Source organism: Hypomesus transpacificus, chromosome 24 (genome assembly GCF_021917145.1).
Source record: "Hypomesus transpacificus isolate Combined female chromosome 24, fHypTra1, whole genome shotgun sequence".
Classification (NCBI taxonomy): domain Eukaryota; kingdom Metazoa; phylum Chordata; class Actinopteri; order Osmeriformes; family Osmeridae; genus Hypomesus; species Hypomesus transpacificus.
In genome coordinates, this window is record NC_061083.1 from 6,018,528 (window position 1) to 6,043,785 (window position 25,258).

At 51.0% G+C, this 25,258-nt stretch overlaps 2 protein-coding genes across 5 annotated transcripts; both read left to right on the forward strand.

Annotated features, from left to right (window-relative positions):
- Window positions 1-342: 342 nt before the first annotated feature.
- On the forward strand, window positions 343-19,495 carry trim36 (tripartite motif containing 36). 4 transcript variants are annotated; one of them, XM_047048320.1, is made up of 10 exons: window positions 343-650; window positions 2,564-2,798; window positions 7,896-8,242; window positions 8,615-8,761; window positions 9,221-9,316; window positions 10,332-10,585; window positions 11,148-11,269; window positions 13,990-14,298; window positions 15,988-16,285; window positions 16,770-19,495. In XM_047048320.1, the coding sequence occupies exons 1-10, from the start codon at window positions 588-590 to the stop codon at window positions 17,152-17,154; spliced, it is 2,256 nt and encodes a 751-aa protein (XP_046904276.1). In that variant the 5' UTR covers window positions 343-587; the 3' UTR covers window positions 17,155-19,495. The 4 variants fall into 4 exon arrangements, with proteins under 4 accessions (XP_046904276.1, XP_046904277.1, XP_046904279.1 ...); XM_047048321.1 differs by lacking the exon at window positions 343-650 and adding an exon at window positions 1,651-1,851; XM_047048323.1 differs by lacking the exon at window positions 343-650 and having other exon boundaries at window positions 2,794-2,864; window positions 16,770-19,494.
- A 1,181-nt stretch (window positions 19,496-20,676) lies between these two features.
- Window positions 20,677-24,269, forward strand: ccser1 (coiled-coil serine-rich protein 1; the record flags this gene model as incomplete). Its single annotated transcript, XM_047048778.1, is given in 3 exon segments — window positions 20,677-20,882; window positions 22,883-23,784; window positions 23,786-24,269. Coding segments are annotated over 2 exon segments (1,362 nt in total), but the record flags the coding sequence as incomplete, so codon positions are not given.
- Window positions 24,270-25,258: the final 989 nt, after the last annotated feature.

Here is a 25,258-nt window from a genome sequence, read left to right on the forward strand (position 1 = left end):
ACATATGCGTCCACGCGGCTGCTCTCTTACTCATGCGTAAATAATAGGCAGCCAGTAATTAAATCCATTCTATGGCCATCATTTCCGTAAAGCTAAATACAATTTGTATGCCCTTCACTTGATGAAGACAATGATTAGGCCTATACACTTCACTTGTTGATGACGACATTGTCTTCAAAGGGAACAAAAAACCCTCTGTCTGTGCACCCGTTGCCAGGGGAGCAAAGAGCTTCGTGGCTCGAGACATCACCGAGGATGCCGAGCAGGAACGGTACGTGGCTTGTCTCGGGGGCGCGCGCTCACGGTTAAGAGGAGATGTACAGTGAGGGCGGGGTCTCGTCTCAAAGATGATTCTGGGCTAAATCAAATTTCCCCTCACGCAGCGGGGGCACGCAGGGTTTCCAATGTGCAGAGGATGACTGGGATGATGGTCATCGATACAGGCGTGTTTATCTGGATGTGACATCCCATCTTTTGATTCATTCATTTGATTGTTCTACAGTAGCCTACACGTCAAGTATTTTCTGTCTCGCTGATCCTTTATTTTTCACGTCAACTGCATTGTCTTAACGGCGCAAGCTTGAACCATGTCGGAATCCGAGGATATGAACGAGTTTGCGAGCATAGTCGAGCGGATAGAGAGAGGAGAGGTAAGTGAACTCGTGAGGGAGATGATTTATGGACATGTCAGGCGCAGTCTGCTGAGCGTCGTGCGCTGGCATCGGTCTGGAGGTTTGATCAAGGTGTGAAGAGGCGCCGTCTGTCTGGCGGGCTGATGGAGAGAAATGATGCTCGGATCTAGAGCGTACGCGGATAATACATTTAAAATACGTTGATTTTAGAGTGGATGAGGGGCGACAACCTGTGGTGACAACCTCGAGATTTAATATCTTATATCCACTCGATAAAATGGTAATAAAGAATGTAATGACGTGAGTGGTTCACGGGGGGTGGAGGCGTGGAGGAATGAAATATGGAGGATTTTATGTAGTTAAGTAGCTCTCTCGCTTGAATTTTTTTGCACAATATTAGATGTTTTTGAGTTTTTCTTAGCTTTTATACTATATTTTATAATCTCTCTCTCTCTCTTTCTCTCTCTCTCTCTCTCTCTCTCTCTCTCTCTCTCTCTCTCTCTCTCTCTCTCTCTCTATCTCTCTCTCTCTCACACACACACACACACACACACACACACAAACAAACACACGTACACACACATTGGCCTAATTACCCAAAGCGTAATTATTCATGAGCGTGTTTTATCAGACTATGCCAGGGATAGAGGAAAACATCCAGTTGAAGGCTAGACTACTGCTCTTAAGAATACGTTAAATAAGTAATTAGATCTTCAGCTAAGATCCTTTAATTGTGAAAATGTATCCGACGTGTTACCCAGGAACTAACATAGGCCTAAATCAAATTTCAGACCTACCTACATGTGCCAAGCTGATAACATTGCCCCTATGTGATTGATGACAATAAATAGCATCGTCCTTGCGCACGGGCCTTGACACATTGTCGTGAACCCTAAGTTTCGCTAAAGTGGAACCCGATGCCGTATAGCCCTGCCTCCCTTTGAATACTCAGGACTGCAGCATTGTTCCTATGGAGATTTGAGCTATTCAACCCCGCCCTCTCCTGATCTTACTTGGCTCAACAGAAGCAGACAGCCGTTTCACTCCTGCTGATTCACGCCGCGGACCAATTCCACAGCGTCACGCTATATTTCATTCATTGTCCACTCGCTCAAACCCAAAAGCAATTTCGATTACGAACTTGCGCGACATACGTTTTTAGAAAATTGAACGCCATTGAGATATCATCATGTCTGTGATTTCGAGGCGAAGTTCTGTGGTAAGTAGAAGATGCGCTAAAACTTGAAATAAGTTCATAATTGTGGCAGAGCGTGTTCAACTGGCGTTTCAAGAGCACCGTGCTGATTCAACATTGTTGTTTGGATCGTGTTAGGTTACAATGTTTGTCGTTGGTGTTTCTGAATCACAGATTAAATATTGGAAATAAACTTTACTTGGCAAAGTCAGCAGCGTTTTATTGACGTCCGGCATTGTATTGTAGGTTACAACAGGCTATATTTACATGAAGAGTTCACATGTTCTGTCAACATTGATTTGTCTGAACTTTTCTCTTCCTCTTCAACCAGTTCATTATTTTAAAACAGTTGCTTGAAACTAAAATTAGACAAAATTGCTGACCCTCGGTAAAAGGCTCAGCAAATCTCACCGCATGGCAAGCTGAACCCATAGCCTATTGATTAGGTTATAGGTCGTTGAGTCCCTATATTGATTTAGATTGTCTTTTAGATTGACTTTTAGATTGTCAATGTTTTGAAACTAAGCCAACAAAATATAGAGTATGCACATGACGGCTTTGTGAGCTAGTGTGATCCATAGGAACGCTGTAGACGAAAATCCGTTTTTTTAATCACGTTTTGATATGCTTAGATACGATTATCCGCCCAGTGCCGCTATTCACAAAGGTCGTTATTCACAAACCGAGTGATATGTATGTACCCATGCCCACTGTAACTGTATTCGCTCTTCCGCAGGTTCCTATCAAGAACATCGAGCGGGAGCTCATCTGCCCCATATGCAAGGAGCTGTTCACGCACCCGCTCATCCTGCCCTGTCAGCACAGTGTCTGCCACAAGTGCGTGCGGGAGCTCCTCATGCTGAACCATGACGACTCCTTCGATGCGGGCTCCGAGTGCTCCAACCCGGGCAGCCCTCGATCCAGGGTCCCCTCCCCCAGCATGGAGAGGCTGGACCGACTGGCGCGATCAGGTACGTCTCGGATGCGTCGGGCCAGTCACAACAGCCCCTTTGCGACCGGCGATGGCACGAGAAGGGGTAATATTTTTTTCAACGATGAATCCCAGTTGCTGAATTCATGATCACGCCATCTTGGGGATGATTTCAGCTTGAAAGCATGTACAGTCACAAAGGAAAGCTGTTTTTCAGGGCTTTTCTTCAGGAACAAACTCCCTTTTACAACATTTACATTTACATTTAGTCATTTAGCAGACGCTCTTATCCAGAGCGACTTACAGTAAGTACAGGGACATTCCCCACGAGGCAAGTAGGGTGAAATGCCTTGCCCAAGGACACAACGTCATTTGGCACGGCGGGGAATCGATCTGGCAACCTTATGATTACTAGCCCAACTCCCTCACCGCTCAGCCATCTGACCTCCCCATACAACCATGTCAACTCATGATCCTGGTCTAAATTCTCCAGTAGTGTCCACCCTCTCTTTGAATCCTGTCTGCCTGTTACACAGGCTTCATAGGTGTAGCCAAGGCAGAGAAAGCTGACCAGCTCTCGTGAGTCCTAAGGTCTCCTGTCTGTTTCAGCCCTCTTGCAGACACAGGCTCCAAACATCCACTCACCAGCCCTGCCTTGTGGACAGAGTGATTTGGAAGTTTCAAATAGTTTCAAGCGGCTGATGTTAACACTTTTCATTTATCAAAATGAAAAGAGGATTGGGGTTTTTGTACACATGGCTGAACAAAGCATGGCTATGATCCCCTTTTACAGCATTTAAAACGCTTACAAAATACCTGGAGTTGTTTTGGGGTGGGGTGGTGTATTAACAAGGGGAGGTTGTCACAATATTATTTTGCTTTGCAATCCTTATGGCTGTGCTTGAGGGTTCAATGTTTAAACCCTGGCTGAGAATAGCACGAAGAGGCAGTGAAGACAAGGCTGGCCTTTCTGCTGGGGGCTAGGAGCGCTCTGCTACCCCGCTCCCCACGCTGCCTCCTCACCTCCACAGCCTCCTGAATGCCCCTCTTTCTTCACCTCCACCCACACCACCCCCAGTCCACAACCATCCACACAGTGGAAACATTCAAACGCGCTGCCCGACAAACAAGTTCTGAGGTTAATTTGAGTGTAATATTAATACGATAAAAAAGTGTGCAGTCTCAAGTCATGAACTGGAGTTCTAGAAGGAGGGATGGTTGTTAGTCAGTGAGGTTTCTCATCATCAGCAGATGATGTACAGAGAACATCATCAGCAGAACTTGTTTTTAGTATCAAGCATGTCTAGGTAACCTAGGGATGGCACGAATGACAACACCCAAACAGAACCGCTTAATCTCTGATGTAATTCCCCTTAGGTTTAACCTCTGCTGATTGGCTGAGTAGAAGAGTAGTGGTGTTCATGATGACGCAACCGTGTGGAATGAAGGAGGGATTAAATGAAGATAGAGGAGGACTTGGAGGGCTATATTTGTCATTCCCAGAGGCTTGAAAAAGCTAACCAGGCTAGGCTGGGAGTGACAGTGGCCTCATCAGTCTTGTTGTATAGGATCTACACCCCCTGCTGGGTTTAGGGGTTTACAGTTGACTACTGATGAGGGCTGATTTGGCACCGAATGTTTGGCCCCTCTACTCCCGATTTGAATTACTTTGTTTATAAATCTTTTGGGCACTCAAAGAAGTGCTTCGGTTTCCGAAATTCCCTCGATTAGTGCAAATCTTAGTTGCTGCTCTCATCACGAATCGACTGTTTTGGGAAACGCAATTAAAACAACAGCAAACCTGCACAATTCCTCCTCATACTCAGTTCAAGTTCCGCATCTTTTACGAAAATCATTTCATCCGCTTCTTTTAGTTGATTAACAATGTTTCTGATTGATGAACCCATTGGCTGTGTCCAGCTGCTTGTACACTGTTCACATTGGAAGTGTGTTTTTATCATTTTGTCTCTCTCCACATCGCTGTGCGTCACCTGTCGATGTGTGCGTCACCTGTCACTGCTTCCAGCCACGCTCAGACGGTCATTCGGAGCCCGAGGTAGACGAGGATACCATGTAATGAATAACTGTGGTAGTGAGTACGGCCTTTCTAGTTCCCCAGTGAACCACCCTGGCTCCACTCTACTATACTCCCCAATTCTCCTCCAGCTGTCCCAAGACACACTACTGATGACCCCCTCGTCACCGCACACTGCGTCTGTGATCTTACTAGCTGGTAGACTAGGGACCAGTTCCCTGGACTGGGATACAGATTCTGCCTACTTCTGGACTGAAAAAAATTGAGATTATCCTTGAACGGGGATAATTCTTGGTCTGGGGAATTGGTCTACATATGGCATTTAGACTTTTGACAACGTCTACTGAGCAGCGAAGCTAACGTAACGAACAGGCTGACGTCCTTTTGCAGTTTGTGTTGGACGTGTTCAGCCGGGTTTGTTGTTTTATGAAGGGATGGTTCTTTGAGCCGTTAGGTTTCCGTGCTCCACACGTGCATGTCTTACGAAGTAGAGGAGAGAATAGGAGCGAAGCTTGCTGCTCTGTCTGCAGGGGAGGTGAGTCAGGAGGAGGAGGAGGGAGGGAGGGAGAGAGGCCGAGAGGCTAATTCAGGAAGAGAAATGGGCATGGATGTTGCCTAGGAGTTGGGAATGAACAGGAATTTGTAATGGCTGGTTAATTTAGTCCTGGGAGAAACAGTCAGAGTGGGCGAGAGAGAGAGAGAGACCCATGGAGAGAGTCGCCCTCCCATCTCTCTCTCCTCTCTCTTTCTCTCCTCTGTATTGGAGATCCTCAGACTGTGAAAGCATGCAGAGTGGCTTTGTTCAGAGAGGAGGTCCTGTAGGGGAACTCATTTCTCTGTAACACTAACCGTTTGGGCACGCCAAGATTCTCTAAATCATTCCAGCGTTGTAGATGACACCCTGCCCTCCTCCCTCTCTGTCTCTCTGTCTCTGGCCCAGACTGGTGTCCATGCCCGCAGGGCAAGCTGGCTCGGCTCGGCTCCCGTTCCCCTCAAATTCAGTTGGAAACATTCCTTGAAGTCACACGAGGAGGTGGAGGTGGACCTGGGGAACTAGAGTACTCCTCACCAAGACATTTGAGGAACAGGAAGATGCTCTCAGATCCACCGTGAAAAATCAACATCAAGTGTTTGTTTTCTTCAGTCAGTCAGGGAAGTGCTCAGTAGACGTTGTATAAGGAACACCATGACGATGGCAGCTAGAGTACTACAGTAGGACTTTCCTCTCACACCAAAGTAGATTCATGACAGACCATAAGACACGCAGGTGCAGTAGATAACAACAACAACAACATTGTGTTCGTTCATCAGATACATGTAGACAAAATGACCTCATGGTATTGACCCTGTGACCTCTTACGTGTAGTAAAAGGCTCTACCTTTGAGCTACAGCCACATCTCTCCAAGCATCTCTCGCTGGCCTTGATGGGACCCTACTATAGTGAAAGTAAGCTTCTGACCGTGTTTGACATGGACAGACGGTAAACCCTTCAGTGTGTCCCACACCAGGCAGCGGTCCTTGACCTGCTGGTGGACCAGCTCTGCTAGCCGTCCACACGGCAACACCGTAGCAACCCCGCACGTCACATTAGAAGAACGGCACACCAAACGTCTCGACGTGGACAGATCATCCGCCGCGCCGCTCAAAATAGAACCCAGGCGTGCCGCTCGCTCGCCCGTGTGGGTTGGTGAGAGGGACAGATCAGGTTAGGGGTTACACGGATGGTGAGAGTCTAGTTTCGGTTGATACTCTCACCGGATGAGGAGGGGGTGGGGGCAGGAGGGGGAGGGGGAGAGGGGGAGGGGGAGGGAGGAAGGTTGTGCGCAGCAGAATGAGCCGTAAACCATCCTGCTCTGCCATGTCCTGGTTCGCTGACTCATCCTGTCGTGTTTACGATGTGGTTCTATAGGAGAGGTGCCCTCCCTCCATCCTCACCCCTTCTCCCCTACAGCTGCCCTTTACAGCTCTCCCACACAGCCTGAATACACTGTCCTCCTCCACCCACACCCCCTCCTCCACCCACACCCCCTCCTCCACCCACACCCCCTCCTCCACCCACACCCCCTCCTCCACCTCCCTCCCCCGGACAAGGACCAGCCTCACACCCGCACACCTGTTTACATCCCGTCTCCATGGTCACCCAGCGCTCCGTCCAATCACGTACCGCCGCATCGCTCCAACCTGCGGACTGCTATTCATCTGCATCGCTGTCGCCGTCATCATCGCTCGTGCATCATCGTCACACACACACACACACACGGGCAGTCAGGCATTCCTGCACCTAGACATGCCACAGTTCCCCCCCCCCCCCCTAGCATGGCTCAGTCCCACACGCTTGCTCTCCCGTCACCGTAGGCAACCTGTGTGTCAGCGCTGCGCTTGAGAGGTTGTTGTGGTTATAGATTTGCATGTGATCCTACATCTGTGCTGTGTCGAGTGAGTGCTCGTGCCGTGTGTGTTTTGTGAATGCTCCTCTCTTCTAGGTAGTCTGGTAAAGTTTCTCTGCCTAACAAGTTCCCCTGTATTGTGTGTGTGTGTGTGGATACATTGAACTGGACAAATTACCTGCAAACGGAAACTTTATTTGCTGGTTTCATTTCCTGGAAATCAACCACTTTTTTTGTATCTTTTTTCGTTGAAATTTGATATCTTTAATGCTGTCGATTTCTGGGTTTGCTGTGGTTATACAAATGTTTGGCTTTGTTCATAGAATTTATTTAGATTTCATCTATGTCCAGCTCACTGTACGCACCTTGGATATCCTCTCTTCCTGGATGATAGAATCTCTGCCTGAAGGCCGCATTCCACTTTTGAACCATCTAACCTTCCTATGTGTTTGTAGTAGACCGGCCACGTTCCAAACCTTTCAGGCTGCCCCCCTGACTCTCCTTGGTGTCTTTCCTCCATGAGAGCGAATAGGCAAAAGCACAGTGTTGTCTCCTCTTGTCTATCCAATCAAGTTCATGAACGAAAGGCGACCAGATAAGGAAACCTCTCACACGACAGTGTTGGAACGTGGCCTCACTCCCTTTAGCCTTTTCATCGGTCATCTTAGACAAACAAACAAACGCGAAAACCAATCTTGTAATCTGCCGCGCCAGGTTCCATCTCCTCCCCAGGGTGGAGGCGGGGCTCCGTGACCCCCAGGGTCACGACCTTCCCTTGCCCGGGCTGCCAGCACGACATCGACCTGGGTGAGCGCGGCATCAGCATGCTGTTCCGGAACTTCACCCTGGAGAGCATCGTGGAGCGCTACAGGCAGGCGGCCCGAGCCGCCACGGCCATCGTCTGCAACATGTGCAAGCCCCCCGCTCAGCAGGAGGCGACTAAGAGCTGCATGGACTGCAAGGCCAGCTACTGCAACGAGTGCTTCAAGCTGCACCACCCCTGGGGCACGCCCAAGGCCCAGCACGAGTACGTGGGGCCCACCACCAACTTCAGACCCAAGGTAGACGGGGACAGGGGGAAGGGAGGGGTTGTAGCTGGAGGGGAAGGGGGAGAGGGGGGAGACAGGGTAAAGGGAGGGGCTAAAGGGGCTGATCATGTTGTATATCTGTTGAAGGTTGTCGCCCTTGACATAATTTTGAGCTCCACGTTGTTTTATTGATTAATTGATGTTTCCGTCCGTGTTGCCTCCGGGCCTGACTAGAGACAGGAAGTGGTTTTACCGGGCCTGACTAGAGACAGGAAGTGGTTTTACCGGGCCTGACTAGAGACAGGAAGTGGTTTTACCGGGCCTGACTAGAGACAGGAAGTGGTTTTACCGGGCCTGACTAGAGACAGGAAGTGGTAGGAGTGTGTCTGACCTGCGTGTCTCCAGGTGCTGATGTGTCCAGAGCACGAGATGGAGAAGGTGAACATGTACTGTGAGGTGTGCCGGCGTCCTGTGTGCCACCTGTGCAAGCTGGGAGGGTCACACGCCAGCCACAAGGTCACGTCCATGAGCAGTGCTTACAAGATACTCAAGGTAACCACACCTCTGTCACACACACACCTCCATCACACACTCACCTCCATCACACACTCACACACACACACCATCACACTCACACACACCTTGTGTGTGTGTGTGGTTGGTCATCAACAGCAAGCAGATTCAACCTAAAATGTCTACCTTGACCTGGAGGCCAATCAGAGAAGGGCTGACTCTCGTTTCTCTCGCTGTAATCTGATAGGCCGGTGTAGACTCATCCATGTTTAATGACGGTTGTTTGTAGCTGCGCCGCTGTGCTGGGCCCATAGTGGTCGTTCACAGGATGTACTACTGGATGTTGTGAGCAGAATGGTTTCGGATTTCTAGAATGATCCGTCCATATTTCTCTTTCTCTCTCCTCACCAATTCTGTTGTCTGCCCCCCCTCTCTCTAACCCTAACCCCAAACTTAACCCCAAACCTAACCCTTCCTCTGTTGTGATTGGTCCACCAGGAGAAGCTGGCCAAGAGTATCCATTACCTCATCAGCAAGGAGGAGCAGGTCAGGACTCAGATTACAGACCTGGAGGTGCTGATCCACCGCACAGAGGTCAGTCGCTCGCCATGACGACCGCCACTTCCTGTTCCGTCAAACGGGCCTTGTCCACACATTGGACTCTGTGCTCTCATTGGCTGCTGTGCCTCCCCTGTTATTTTAGCTAGAAGAGTTTCTGCATAAGTTATATACTAAATGTCCCCTTGTGGAAACCAAATTACTCCCTCCCCCCCATCCAATTGGTTCTGGAGCCCAGCTTGGTGTACTGCATCCACTGTCTTGACAGGAAGTCATCATATCTGAGGAAAAGATGTCTGTTGCTAACTGTATCAGCCCCCTAAACAATGGACCCTTTCTGTCAGCTAATAAGGGAAGGTCACATAACCAAATCCATTCAGACGCAAACAAGGAAGTACATTTACATGAAGGTCCGGAGGGAAATGATTCACCAGAAGGTGACTTTATTCTATGAATAGATTTTAATGTTCCTGCTCTCTGTGTTCACGGTAAACACTATTTCCTCCACGGGGGGGGGGGGGGGGGGGGGGGGGGGGGGGGACTGATATGCAAACGCTTTTCTCTCTCGCCATGTGCCTCCATCCGTTAGTGATGTCTGTTCAGATTCACCTGTGGTGGTCCTCGAGGACAGGAAGCGTACATGGAGTTTGCTTCCACCTCTCCCGGGAGGCTTTGACTCGTACAGCAGAGCTTCTCTTCAGTTGTTTTATAGTAACTATAGTAACGATTCATCTGCATGGAGTTTGTTTTGATTCCCTCCCTGTAGCTTTCATCAAGTGTGTCTCTGTTCTCATTGGCTGCTGCATGTTTCAGTAGGTAGCGGCCTAGCAGGCCCAGCTACCATGCCAAACTTGTTCCCCTCATCTGGTGTTAACCCCTCTTCCTCCCTCTCCCCCCCCCGCCCCTCTTCCTCCCTCTCCCCCCCCCGCCCCCCTCTTCCTCCCTCTCCCCCCCGCCCCTATCCTTCACTCCCCCCCACCCCTATCCTCCTCTCCCCCCTGCCCCTCTCCTCCTCTCCCCCCCCCCCGCCCCTCTCCTCCCCTCCTCCCAGGACAACGGTCAGCTGGCTGAGAGGCAGGCCAGCGAGCACTTTGAGCGTCTGTTTGAGGCTCTGCAGGAGCGCAGGACTGACATGCTGCGCAGCATCGAGCAGTCCCGCTCCCGTCGTCTGGGCCAGCTCCGGGGCCAGGTGGAGGAGTACCAGGGCATGCTGGAGAACAGCGGCCTGGTGGGCTACGCCCAGGAGGTCCTGAAGGAGACCGACCAGTCCTGCTTTGTTCAGACGGCCAAGCAGCTACACGTCAGGTCAGCAGCCGGATCTGTCTGACATGCTCTCTCACTGTCTCGCTCTCTCGCTCTCTCACTCTCTCCCTCTCTCTCTCTCTCTCTCTCTGTCTGTCTGTAGGTCTCTTAGTCTCTGTCTCTCTCTCTGTCTCTCTCTCTCTTGGTCCTGTGGGATTTCTAAACTGAGGATTTAGTCCCTGGTTATTTTAGCAATGATAGGAATGAATTTTGTCTTTCTGAGCCTCAGAGCTGTAACCATAGACACACGTGTGTTTGTAAAACTCTTAGGTGGTGTTCTTAAGGACACGAACAGCTGACGGCTCCTGTCCAGTTTCTAAGCTACTCTCTCCCTCTTACACCCTCTCACTTTAAGCCGGCTCATTGATCTCCATTAGCGGATCCCAATACTGAAGAACCACTTTTGTTTTTACCATCACGGCTCGACTTCCTGTTTGTCCGAGCGTGACTTCCTGTTCCACCTGCTGTGTTCTCTGCCCCTGTGATCTCCTGTATACTACCTGAACATGCACAGTTAACACGTTCACCTGTGCTGCTGTTTCCCCCCTGACCTCTGACCTCCTAGGATCCAGAAAGCCTGCGAGTCCCTGAGGACCTTTCAGCCCGCGGCCGAGCCGTCCTTCGATGAGTTTGTCCTGGACACGTCCAGGGAGGAGTCCCTGCTGAAGGAGATGTGCTTCGGAGGAGGTGAGGGGGGCGTTCATCACAGGCGTGGAAGTGTGTGTGTGTGAGTGAAGATGGAAACAATTGAGTCAACTTCCGCTTTTTAAAAACAAACCGTAGCTGTGTTTGATGAGCTCTGTGATTAATCAAATATATATACACACACACTACCCCGAAAACCACACATACCAACATCACACACACATAACCCCGCCTCACACACACCACCATCACCCCCGGTTGGTTGATTTTCCCTGACCTCCTGACCTCTGCTGTAATAGGCCACTACCGTCGCCAGAAGCAGCTCTCTAATTGGATAAGCCAGTTAGGCTTCTGTGTATAGGGGGGATTTGGCACTGAGAGCATTGTGGGATTTGTTCTTGCTCCGCTGCTCCGCTGCTCCGCTGCTCCGTGTCTCCCCCCCCTCCCTGCTGCAGAAACTGATCCTGAGTCAGCGCTCGCATCTGACACGACTGCAGCCCTGCTGTCCCACCCTGTGGAAACAGAGGTGTACTCCGTCCTTTCTCTACAGATGGAGATGGTATCACCGTGTTGAGTCCCTGCTGCTTATCAGAATACTGGTCCCCTTTTCTCCTCATGCCGGTACTGTATTCACCTTATCAGATGTAGCAACAGTGTTATCATGGTGTGGGCAGTGAGACCCAGGCCCCCTTCCCCTGGGCTGGAGGCAGAGGGCTAGAGGCAGAGGGCTAGAGGCTGGAGGCAGAAGGCTGCCTCTCCCCCGTGGGGAGGCTGCAGTCTCCTGTCAGGGTTTGCCAGCGATGCGGCAGTCTGGGTCTGGAGAGCGTCAGAGTAATGAACGTGAGAGTGTTTTTAATGGGAAACTCACATAGTGCTTCCCTGCTGGAGGAGAGTGATGCTGGGTGATGGAGATGGCAGTGGAAATGAATGCTTTCAGAGATTAGGAGGAGGGAGAGGAGGCAGGGTTGATGGGTGGAGGAGGAGGAGGAAGTTGCAGAAAGGATGAAAGCTGACTGGATTTATACACGTGTGTAATGGAACTGATGCTGCAGATGAGATCGAAATAGTGTGCAGCCGATCAGAACTGCCCTCCTGTAGACCTACGACACACACGCGCACGCTAGCATCCCTCAGTGTTGACGCAGTGCACCCCAGGGCTGAGGTGTCGGACAGACAGAGGTTTGTCCTCCCTGCCCTCCCCAGGGTTGGTCGTGGCCTGGTCTCATGGCCAGAGAGATGGATAGAAAGCCCTCCCTCCCTCCCTCTCTCCCGTCAGGATCAATAGGCTTGTGTTTCTGAGAACGGGCTGGGTTTTGGAGCGGCAGCTTGCTTTGCTGGCAGGTTTCCCCTCTCCTCCTCTGCCCCACCCTGGGCTCCGCAGAACCAAGGCTGGGCTCAGGGGCAGGGCAGGGGTGGGACTGGGCTGGTGGTGCTGGTGATGAGAGGGGGAACTGGAGAGAGGACACTGGGAGGGAGGTGGGATTGGGGTAAAAGGATGTGGGGAGCGCAAGGAGGAGGGTAAAACTGAGGTCGAGAGGGGGGGGGGGGGGGTCAGGGTGTGGAGTGCTGGAAGGAGGGGGGGGGGGCGTTCAAGGCTAGGTGCTGTCTCCAGGGAGCAGAGGAAAGAGATGGAGGATAAGAGGAAGTGAGAGGGGAAGAGGCCTCGGGGAGGAGGGGGAGGAGGAGGAGGAGGGGGGAGTTGCAAAGTGCTTTTCCTGGCAGTATGTGCCTTCCCCCCCTCCTGCTGAGTCATTCCATCTACAGACCTGAAAGGAGAGGGACGATTGGCTGGAAACAGGCCAGCAGGAGCATTAACACAAACAAGACAGCCTCTCCTGAGGGCAGCACCACCACACAGCCTCTCCTGAGGGCAGCACCACACAGCCTCTCCTCAGGGCAGCAGCACCACACAGCCTCTCCTGAGGGCAGCACCACACAGCCTCTCCTCAGGGCAGCACCACACAGCCTCTCCTCAGGGCAGCACCACACAGCCTCTCCTCAGGGCAGCACCACACAGCCTCTCCTCAGGGCAGCACCACACAGCCTCTCCTCAGGGCAGCACCACACAGCCTCTCCTCAGGGCAGCACCACACAGCCTCTCCTCAGGGCAGCACCACACAGCCTCTCCTCAGGGCAGCACCACACAGCCTCTCCTCAGGGCAGCACCACACAGCCTCTCCTCAGGGCAGCACCACACAGCCTCTCCTCAGGGCAGCACCACACAGCCTCTCCTCAGGGCAGCAGCACCACACAGCCTCTCCTCAGGGCAGCAGCACCACACAGCCTCTCCTCAGGGCAGCACCACACAGCCTCTCCTCAGGGCAGCACCACACAGCCTCTCCTCAGGGCAGCACCACACAGCCTCTCCTCAGGGCAGCAGCAAACAGCCTCTCCTCAGGGCAGCACCACCACACAGCCTCTCCTCAGGGCAGGGTCCTAACAGACTGAAACTTGAGGATTTGAGAACATTTGTTTATTCATGACTAGCGTTTATTCATGATCTCTTTTGAAAGAAATTGTGAATGATCCCTCCCCCATCCCTAAATCCCTCTCACTTCCTCTTCTTTCTAAGAAGAACACTTCTTTTTAAAAATTGTATCTGCCTTTCCTTTTGATTTCACTTTCACATTGTTCTCCAGCTGAGAAATGTTTCGTCTCTGAAATAAATCAAATGTAATTTTTATTTTATTTAAACAATGTCCATTCTCTCTCTGCCTACCTTCTCACCCCCCCCCCCCCCCTCCTCCCCCCCCCCTCTCCAGTCCCTGACCCCCCGATGATCGACCTGTCTCAGAGCCGCGTGTACAACGAGGCCACGGTGTGCTGGCGTCTCCCTGACGACGCCCTGCCCACCGACCACCAGGTGGTGGAGTACCGGCGGCGCGGCGCGGAGGAGGAGGGGGGGGAGGCCAGCGGGCGCTGGAGCAGCACGGAGCGGGTGTATGGGACCAGCACCGTGGTGTCGGACCTGGAGCCCGACAGTGTGTACTCCTTCAGGGTCCGCACCTACAGGAACTCCCTCCACAGCCCCTACTGCCCCGAGGTCTCCTTCCACACGCCCCCTGCTCCTGGTAAGTAAGGGGGGAGGGGGGTGTTAGTGTGGGGGCTTGTGGGGTAATGTGCCTTTTAAAGTTGATCTCAAGGCCAGTAATTTGGTTTTAGTATCCAGTGTTATTAAAAAGGGCTGTTCTTACGGACCCCATGCAGGGTGTGGAGGGTTATCTCCTCTATCCTGCAGCCCTCAGTCTGTCTGTCTAGGGACTCAACACCAAGGGGGGGAGAGGGTAGATTACCCTGCAGAGACAGATGTCTTCTGACTCCACCCTCTTCTGAGAACACTAGGATAACACACGGCAGGAGGGATGATTCTCAGAGCTGGTCCAACGGTCATTTCATTCATGATTGTCTCTCTCCGGTCAGGGCTCTGATCTCTCTCTGATCTCTCTGTTCTCCGTGTCCAGGAACCAATGATCCAGTTAGTCTGTCTAGTTCCTCTGCTTCTCATGTTGCTCTGGAGAAGGGGCGGGGGGGGGGGGGGAGAGGCTGGAGGAGGGGAGGGGCAGTCTGAGGCTGGGGATCCAGTGCGGAGGCCAAAGTTTAGAGCAGCATAGAAGGGGGCAGTGGGGGCAGAGGCTGGGCCCAGGGAGGGAGGCTAGGTCTAGGGAGGGAGGCTGGGGGTCAGGGAGGGAGGCTGGGGGTCAGGGAGGGAGGCTGGGGGTCAGGGAGGGAGGCTGGGGGTCAGGGAGGGAGGCTGGGGGTCAGGGAGGGAGGCTGGGGGTCAGGGAGGGAGGCTGGGGGTCAGGGAGGGAGGCTGGGGGTCAGGGAGGGAGGCTGGGGGTCAGGGAGGGAGGCTGGGGGTCAGGGAGAGAGGCTGGGCTCAGGGAGGGAGGCTGGGTCCAGGGCTGACGCCAGGGCCCAGAGCCCCACATTCCTGGGTAGCGCTGGACAGAAGGGCTGGCTGCTGAACCACGGACGGTCCGTGCGTTAGTAATGAGCTGGAATTCTGGGTCAGGGCAGAGGAGAGGGCCAGAGGGCCTGCCCAGACCCTTCACATGGAGCAGCTCAGAATACTGCGCTCCACTTTGCATTCCACAATATTCTTGTGTTCTAGAACGTGGTATTGTAGCCTCCAACATATCTATTCATAGATCGGTCGTTTATCACGACAAGGAAATAAAAAAATAAATCAAGTCGGCTAATTAATTTTCGTGCAGGCGAACCCTCAGGATGACCGCTCATTGCGCCCTCGTTGTCAGGCGAGAAGAGGGCGCAGAAACGTACATTTAATTGAACATCTACGCTCTCCTCTCTGCACTATAATGGCACATTGTGGCTGGGTGCACATAAGTACCTCCGACCAGAAGTGTAGCGTAATGATGGCTTGAGGCGTGTTGGGTATTTATAGATTCCCGTTACCACAGGGAGGTGAGGCTTGATGATGATGATGATGATACCTGGGTTGTGTATAAGGTTTGACCTTGGTTCAGATTCGATGACTGAGAAACAGAGAGGTTGTGTGTGGGGGGGTTGTAAATGCGTGTGGTGGCACCCTCTAGTGGTGTGTGTGAGAAAGGGGAGAACGTGTGTAAACCTCCCCATCCTCTTTAGCCCTTGATTCATCATGTCCTGTCTTCCTTTTTTTATATCTCATTCTTCCTGTTATTCCTTTTCTACTCCTTTCTTGTCTTTCTATATTCCATCTCATACTTCTTCCGCATGTCTCCTCCTCCTCATGTCTCCTCCTCCTCCGTCTCCCTCAGTGTTTGGCTTCCTGTTCAACGACAAGTGTGGCTTCAGCCCAGAGCGTCTGGTGTTGAGCAGGAGGAGGGACTCTGTGGAGAGTGTGGCGGGCGTGGCCTTCCTGCTAGCCGCGGAGCGCGTGCAGACGGGCAGCTACGTGTGCCTGGACTACATCATCGGGGACACGGGCATCTCTCAGGGACGCCACTACTGGGCCTTCCGCGTGGAGCCCACCTCCTACCTGGTCAAGGTGGGCGTGGCCTCCGACTCCAAGCTGCTGGAATGGTTCCACAACCCCCGGGACACAAGCAGCCCCAGGTAGGGAGGGAGAGGAGGGAGGGAGGGAGGGAGGGAGGGAGGGAGGGGAGGGAGGGAGGGAGGGAGGGAGAGGAGAGAGGGAGGGAGAGGAGGGAGGGAGAGGAGGGAGGGAGGGAGGGAGGGGGGGGAGGGAGGGGGGGAGGGAGGGGAGGGGAGGGAGGGAGGGAGGGAGGGAGGGGAGGGAGGGAGGGAGGGAGGGAGGGAGGGAGGGAGGGAGGGAGGGAGGGAGGGAGGGGAGGGGAGGGAGCGCAGTGCTGTGTTCTAACTAAGCTTCTGGCGTAAGAGGCTAAGAATGACCCTGTAAACTGCTTATTCATTCACAAATCCTGGTTGACACAAATTGGCAAATTCCACATTGTGTGTGTGTGGTAGTTTATCACCCACATGAACCACAATTCATTACAAACTAGTTGTGACTAGGTGAGACTAAAGAGGAAAGGTACAGTAGGTGTACAGTAACCTCCCTCTCTCCCCTCCCTCCCAGGTACGACCACGACAGCGGTCACGACAGTGGCAGCGAGGACACCTGCTACGACCTCACCCAGCCGTTCACCCTCCTCACGGTGGGCATGGGCAAGATCTTCATACCCAAGGCCTCCCTCGCCGCCCCCCCCAACCCCACCTCCACCCCTCCCACCGGCGTCGCCGGCGACCACGGCGGCCGGGCCCTCCCCATGCCACAGCGCATCGGCATCGGCCTGGACTACGATGCCGGGCGCGTGTCCTTCTACGATGGCGACACCATGAGGTGTCTGTACGAGCGGCAGGTGGATTGTTCTGGAACCATGTACCCGGCCTTCGGACTCATGGGTAGTGGGAGAATCCACCTGGAGGACTTTGTCACCGCCAAGCGATTGGTCTACATGTGATGGGGTGGGGAGGTCTGATTGGTTTACATGTGATGGGGTGGGGAGGTGTGATTGGTCTACATGTGATTGGGTGCTGGGTGGGGGCTGATTGGTCTACAGCCAGGCCAATCGGAGATGTGATCCCGCCCCGTTGTCATTGGGGAGGATGCTATTGGCCGGCATGTGAGACTGACGAGTGTTCTCGTCCAATGCGTGGCTCCGATCCCGCACAATTGGTTTAAACATCAGCTAGTAGATCTGATCGAACCAATCAGATGTGAGCTTTACTCTCTTTTCGTTCGGTCAACACCAAAGTCTCCCATATTAATATTTTTTAAATGTTGTTTGTCTTGTGTTTTTTCACTAACTGATTTTATTAAGATACGTGTTCAGTACAGAGTCTGTAGCACCAACACACATCCAGGGAGCTCCACACAGGAGAGGTTCTTGTAGTCACGGCTCAGTTCTCCACCTCTGTGCCTTTCTTAAAGAAGCGGGCCAGCAAGCAGGATGAGCTGGTGTGTGTAACCACCCATGAGCAGCACTGAGGAGGCAGGTCACACAGCACACACAGGGAGGGAGAGAAGCCTTCTGTCACAAACACACTTCATCTAGATGTTGTCCGGAAACATCTGGATCACGCTAGGTTTTTTTTTACTTTCAAACTGTAGTTCACACTTCACTCTTGCACATTTTATTTAAATGTGTATGTTTTATTTTTACTTCTGCTCACAAATATGTAAGTGGCATCTTCAGCAGACACTTCAAACACCATTTTCTCACTACCGTCACACACACACACCTCGCACAGGTTGGTAGCCATCTTGGATCCAGGCGGTCATCTTGGATCCAATCACTGCCCAGCACTGAATGTTAACGTTTTATGTTCATAGGCTTTGTTTTATTTCGCACAACGAATGTACACCTTCAGATTTCACTTAGTCAGGGTCACCCAGTATCACCAAGTGCTGCTCCCTGGTCTCTAGCAGAGCTCAGTTACTGTCCATCCACTCTTCCTGTCCCCTGCGTTCGGCTGCAGGACTGTTGCACGCCACCGACGCTAAGCTGGCTACACAGCAGTAGACGTTACGTAACTTGTTGACCTGCTTGAAACTTAACATCAGATCAGAGCTTTTAAAGCTTGCTAGGGCGACTGGGTCCCTCCTGGTCACTGATCCTGGGTTTCTGGAACAAGTTATCTCTCTGTGTCGTCTTATTGAGGGAAACGGTTATCTGTGTGTGTGTGTGTGGTTTCTCAGGTCTCTGGCTCTCTGGGCCTCACGCTACCTACCTCCAACTATCCCTGGTAACCCTGCACACCCGCTCCGTCAGGTATGGTTTGCGTTGTTCTTGTAGCTTTAAACATCATATTTTATCATGATTTCCTGTATTATACATCAACCTTTCAAGATGCTCTGTGTCTGATGACAAGCTGACATTTCAACTTGATTTAAGGTCAATTTATACGTCATGTACATAGCTGTAGCGTGATGTTCCTTCTGTCTGACGCTGTGCATCTGTAGCGTTACTCAGTGAGTTTGTGTTTGCGGTGAACTTTGTCGGACTTCAAGGCTCAGGACTTGAGACTTTTTGGTTGGTATCGGTGGATTAATGATAAAACATAGTCAGCGTACGTTGTTGGAGTGATCGTGTGACTGTAATCCAAAAGGGAGAGTTAGAAAACGGCTCATGAGATTGCCCTCTCTCTGTTTTCCATTTGGGTGTTCTATAATTTAGTGTTGCATTTTTTTTGTTTGTGGGAAAGTAAATAACTAGTTTTACAGTTCTTTTTTTGTTTAGTGTTTTTTTTCTTCACAATGGGTGTGTATAATTATGTCTTTAGAAGTTGTTTATTGTTTCTTCCAGTACACTGAACTTGGCTCTGTTACTGTTTCCTATCAAACTGACTGTTGAAACACCTTAAAACAAGTCTATGCACTTCTTTTGAGCTGGCTGTGGGTTGTTTTGTGTAACTATATCACAGAATGTATTGTTTATATTTAGGGACAAACAAACCGAATGTCTTGTCATCTGGGCGGTTTTTGTAACGTTAATTTTTTTGCTTGTTCGGTATCCCGAGATCTTGAAATCACGTGGGAAAAGCTGTGGCTCTGTATCTTGACAGTCTTCTGGTAGAGAAACAAAATTAGCGCTTCTTACGGCATCATGGCCTTGCTGAGCGGATGGAGGAGAAGGTCTCAGTAGTGAAAAGTAAAAACCAAAATTCTGCAGGCTTTCAATCTAATCAATCAAGCTAGCACTTTAATCCGTAGCATGTGAAGCCTCAGTGCTCTACTAGTGTGTGTGTGTGTGTGTGTGTGTGTGTGTGTGTGTGTGTGTGTGTGTGTGTGTGTGTGTGTGTGTGTGTGTGTGTGTGTGTGTGTGTGTGTGTGTGTGTGTGTGTGTGTGTGTGTGTGTGTGTGTGTGTGTGTGTGTGTGGTGTAATATTAGACTGAATTACAGGCTGTGTAGGGTTGTGTCATTCGGAGGACCGGGAGGGGAAACGTAACGTGTGTTTTCGACTGTGAAAGACTGTGCTGTAACGCTGTACTCTATGCTCATGTCTTTATTTGCTGTTCTGGGATTTCTATGAAATAAAATGGTAGTGTTTTTAACAACTTAAATGTGTTCTCTCTGGTTATTTACGACATCTGTGCTGGAGTTAGTTATTCAGTACATGCCGTGCAGTCCAATAGGCCTAAAAGATGTTAGGATATGTACTCCAACACTCTGAATTTTAAATATTAAACGAGGACTATGATGGTCAGTTTTAATTTGATGCAATTCCCATCAAGAAACAGTGGACTATACAGCAATTACAGGGTTTAGGCTTAATGGTAATCTAGGTTCTACATCAGTATCAGTGTATTGTTTCAGAGCTTAGAGGAAACGACTATGCCTCATACACCAGGAGTTCAAATGATCAGTGTGTGTCCATTTTTCATTGAATGTAATGTCATAATGCAAATTAGGTTTATTGATTACAGTGTAGCGATGCACATTCAGCATAATATTGACTGAGGGGTAATTAAATAAAAGTCCAACCAAGAGGGGAACAGAAAGGTCAGTTTACCATACCGTCAACAAGCTGCCCTCTCAAGTCTAAATGGCTGTTTGTCGATAGCAGGTTACCCATGAGGCCAACTTGAAAAAGTCACGGACTGACCAATAAAAAAAGTTTATCATTTTCAAATGTCAGATCTCATCTAGAAAGTAACATTTGTCGACAGCTGTGTAATAGGTTACAACTCTTGTATTTACTGCTAACAATATCGTGATTGTTACATTATAGAATACATTGTGTCATTCCACATTGGCTTCAATCATAAGGTACCTCTAAATGGAATACCCTTCCAGACTGACTGAGAGCCTATTTATCTGTTTAACACTCGTATTGAATGTATTTAAGGTACATTCGTTTTCGAGTTCAGTTGAAGTTGCCTGCAGTTGGTCCTCCTTACCTGCTCGAGGATGCTGTGTTGCCATGGATAGAAGCTGGGAGGGACGCGCGTGGCCTGCAACACGGAAGAGACTCGGGGAGCGAGCCTCCACGTCATTGAGGTGTATTTGAGCTACACGTATCTATAGCCTGCGACTGCACAAAGCGTTACAACTAGACAATTTATCATGGTTACACATATCTGAGAATCATATCTGTTTCAGTTTGACGTTGTATGAATAGTAACCGACAAGATTAATCTTTCGCGGACGCGGCCCGGAAAGAAGACATTGGAATTCCGTTGAAGAAGGTAATGCAATCTGGCTAGGCTGTAACATCTCACACCGGCTCCTTCTCTTGCACCTTGCTCAGCTAAAACCACACTGCCCACGAAACATCATTTGGCAACTTATCTATTTTAGTATTGCTGGATAGAGATGACATTTTTGTGTCATTTGTCACTGCAAGGCCGTCCAGTCAATAGAGAAATGGTCCTATTAGCATACTAGCTCGCTCGCTCCGGGGAGTCCGACATCATTGTTGACGATTCGTTTGACAGCTGCACGCTAGTGAGCTACAACCTGCAGACTGGAGACGAATATACAATGAAGCAACATTGTTACTGCAGCAACATGGCCTCTATACGTCGTTTCGTTAGTGTGTAGCTGGCAACGTTAACATGCACTAACGTTACAGTAGCTGTAGCCTTAATATGGACTGTAAAAACACTTGTGGATAGCATTATCGCATACCAGGCTAGCAATGCTATCGTGCTGGCTTTACAAAGCATCATTCATTGTTCAGATTTAATCGTTTCTTGAGGATAGTATAGCCACAGAGCTTACAACGGTTGTGACTTCACAGAAGATTTGAACATTTGTCTGTTCATATATGATTAATAACTCAAGCAGTAACAGCAGAACGGTGCGGTGCTTGTTGGTTTGAGTGAGTTTGCGTGTGTTGTTATTTGTGTCACGCCAGACATGTGAAATACCTGTCTTTAGGGAAACACCCAAAACACGGTCAGTCAGTCACACACACCCTAACCCACCCCCTGGCTCCTTCGTCAATGGTACAAATAGTATCAGAATTATGTGTGTAATTCTAGTGTGAGTTATTAGGAGCGTTGGGTAGTGTGCAACTCAGGGATTAACAATAAATTACAGTTAAATTCCGTGAATTAGTTAAGGTTGATTAAATCTTCCACGTTGATAACAGTACAAATATATATTTAGCTATTTGCCTATTATCCTTCACTGATATTAATGTCAACATATTTAAACTGTAAACATAAACTAGACCGCGATCAGGTGGCCTGTGTTTGACTCGTTTCTCATATCCAGAAGTTATTGGACGTCATGATTGCGATGAATCAAGGCCTCCTGTTTCTACTGTAGTCTTTGGAAGCTGTGTCAACAGTCTTATTGTTAGTTCTGAACTTAGTAGATTGTGAGACAGACTTTCAGGGTATTGCCACCAGTGTAATAACATAACTGAACCAGCTGTGTACAGTAATATTACCTGGATGTTTTTATACGGTACATGTTGTATTGATTCTTCTTTGTAAGTAAAGGAAGCACTAACTTCTCCAAAAACCACTTTGAAATCTCAACCTGGTTCTCTGAAGAACTTTGTTGTTCTTTTGTTAGGCCGCAATCAGTCACATATTAAGAGAACGTCACTTTCACTGTGTCTGTTTCTGAAAACAGACACAATTACTGGAACCACAAAGTGAAAAGATCTTATCTTGAACAGGTATGAGACACAGACACAATGGTAGGCGTGTCTGTCTTGTGACATAAAGGTCACATCTTCATAGCTATGAGTACTGGTTTAAATGCTGTACGTGACTGTGGCATATTGATTAAATGAATACGTTACATTAAGAAAGGGTTACAGTTTAGGCCCGCCGTGGTCAGATAGTCGGTCATTTCTCATGATCGACTCTGTTTTGACTGACTGTTCTGACTGACTGTTCTTCTGAGTGACTATCTGTTTTGACTGACTGTTCTGATTGTTCTGATTGACTGACTGACTACTTATGACCAACTATCTGTTTTGACTGACTGTTCTGATTGACTGACTGTTCTGACTGTACTGATTGACTGACTGACTGACTTCTTATGACCAACTATCTGTTTAGACTGACTGTTCTGATTGACTGACTGTTCTGACTGACTGACTGTACTGATTGACTGACTGACTGACTTCTTATGACCAACTATCTGTTTTGACTGACTGTTCTGATTGACTGACTGTTCTGACTGACTGTTCTGACAGTGTTCTGACTGACTCTGCCTGTTGTTCCAGAGCCCCCCCTCTCCTTCGTGCCTGATGGGCGAGGCGGGCCCTCGCCGCTCCACCCTCGTGTCCCGGCTTCCCATCTTCCGCCGGAGCTCCAGCAAGCGGCAGGACTCTCTGCCCTCCTCGCCCTCCTCCGGCGGCGTGGGCAACGGCGTCCACTCGGCCTCGCCCTCCAGCACTAACTCCAGCTCCAGCAGCACGGGCAAGCGCCGCAGCCTGTTCCGCGCGCCCTCGCTCAGCTTCAAGAGGAACAGCGAGCCACGGCCGCAGCCCCCGCTGGGAAGCCCCGCCCCCGAGGGCACCGCGCCGGAGACGGACGCAAACGGCAACCAATCGCAGCAGCAGGCTTCGACAGGGTCACAAGATGGCGTCCGCACAAAGACGCGCCATTCGTTCGGTTTCGGGGTGCACCGACACAAGAAAATCACCCGCTCGCAGACGGAGGACTTCGACAAGGCGTCCTCGGGCTCCTCGTCCAATCGGAACAACGTGTTCATCAACTGCATCAGCTCGGGAACCAATGAGGGCGACGACTCCGGGTTCCAGGACGACTACAGCGTTAGCAAACGCTCCAAGAAGAAGCAGCTGTTGCCAAAGTCGTTCTCCGCTCACCAGCGCTTCTCCAGGAACCCTGAGCCCTGCCGGCCCCCGGAGGTGAGCGTGGCCCCCCCTACGCAGGGCTCCACCCCTGGGTCCTGGGCCGGGGAGCTGCTGGGCTCCCCCATCCTGTCTGAGGACCGCACCACTGCCGTCACACCCTCCGAGTTCATCCCCATCACCGAGGACTCGGTGTCAGAGGTGGATGCCCTCCCTGCCCCCAGCCCCGGCCCCGGCCTCGCCCCCGGCCCCGCCCCCGGCCTCGCCCCTGGCCTCTCCCCTGCCCCTGCCCCCGCCTCGCCCCCCCCCCGTGGAGCCCCTCAGCCAGTTGGTCTCCTCCTCCCAGGCGTTCTTCACGCCCGCCCAGTCGGCGGTGGAGAAAGCGACCCTGCCGGACGCTGCCAACAACACGGACTACGAGACGGCCGTGTCTCTGTCGGAGCCGGACACGGAGACCACCGTGCCCCCGCCCCAGCAGTCCCAGGAAGAGAGGGAGGAGAGGGCGGAGGAGAGGAGGGAAGCCAGGGATGATGTGGAGGAGGGGGAGGGCGGGGGGGAGGGCGGGGGGGAGCGAGTGGCAAAAGGGGCGAGGGGGGAGCAGGCTGAGACCAGCGAGAGTGAGGGAGGGGGGCCCACCAGGAGCGGGGAGTGTCACTCTTACCCGGAGCAGTCAGACCGGAGGTACAGGAACATCCTGTCTGTCCAGGAAGCTGGGAGAGGAGGGCCCTGCTGTGGAAGACACGAGCCCAGGTCCTCCCACCTTAGGAAACCCCACACAGGTAGGCACACTGCGGGGGTCAGGGGTCATGCTGGGGGGTCAGGGGTCATGATGGGGGGTCAGGGGTCATGCTGGGGGGTCAGGGTCATGCTGGGGGGTCAGGGGTCATGCTGGGGGGGTCAGGGTCATGCTGGGGGGTCAGGGGTCATGCTGGGGGGTCAGGGGTCATGATGGGAACCAGGTTCAGGGCTGGATACCTGGCTTGTTTCGGAGCGAGGCCGTGCTGCTGTAGGTGCTGGGTGTAGTGACCGCCAGCGAAGGCACATCCTGTATTGGAGGTTTGTATTTGCATTTGCTGTCTCAGGTGTCAGTAACAGACAGTTGATCTTTTAATGTTGTTTGGTTAAGTGACTGAACAAGGAAGTATTGTAACCAAGCTCATGCAGCCTGGTTTGGACAGAACAGTTTGATATCTCTACACCAGTTCCTCATCCAGTCTGAATACAGTTTCAATCACTAGTTCCTCTTGCACTTTGTATCCAACAGTGTAACATTGGTTACAGAGTTGGCTTATCTACATTATATATTAGTGTAATATATAATTCTGATGGTCTGTATTGTATATATCTATGATGAATATCCCTGGGGATTGGCTGTATGGTTTATAAGTGTCATAAATAACTCCATGGATTGGAAGAACTGTACCTGCTAGATGAAGATGATTCTCTGGCTCTATGTATTTGAGAAAATGCCTAAGCGTGCTTCCTAGTCGCTCAGCTGTCAGAGCTCTAAATGCTTCTTTTGAAACGCTTCGTCACCTCAGGATGCTGTCAGCCGCTCCTCAGCCCGCTGACAAGAAAGGCTTGTCTGGGTAGCATGCTCAGACCACACACAAACACACATGAACTCCGTTTACAGTCAATACACTGAGTTTTTGGGGGGGCTTTCCGGCTAGTTGAACTGGCTGTGTACGACAGCAGGCACACTAGCTGCACAGGTGTCGTGTTCCAGTTCAGTCCTGTCTCATTCCAGTCAGTAAACGCCATGCTGTCGGTTACTGAAAAATA

What these genes read in the sequence shown, in the direction of transcription:
- trim36 (XM_047048320.1), top strand. Translation starts at nt 588, where the DNA reads ATGTCGGAATCCGAGGATATGAACGAGTTTGCGAGCATAGTCGAGCGG. An exon ending in CCACCAACTTCAGACCCAAG is followed by an intron (nt 8,243 to 8,614) that starts GTAGACGGGGAC and finishes GCGTGTCTCCAG; the next exon opens with GTGCTGATGTGTCCAGAGCA. An exon ending in TGCTGATCCACCGCACAGAG is followed by an intron (nt 9,317 to 10,331) that starts GTCAGTCGCTCG and finishes CCCTCCTCCCAG; the next exon opens with GACAACGGTCAGCTGGCTGA.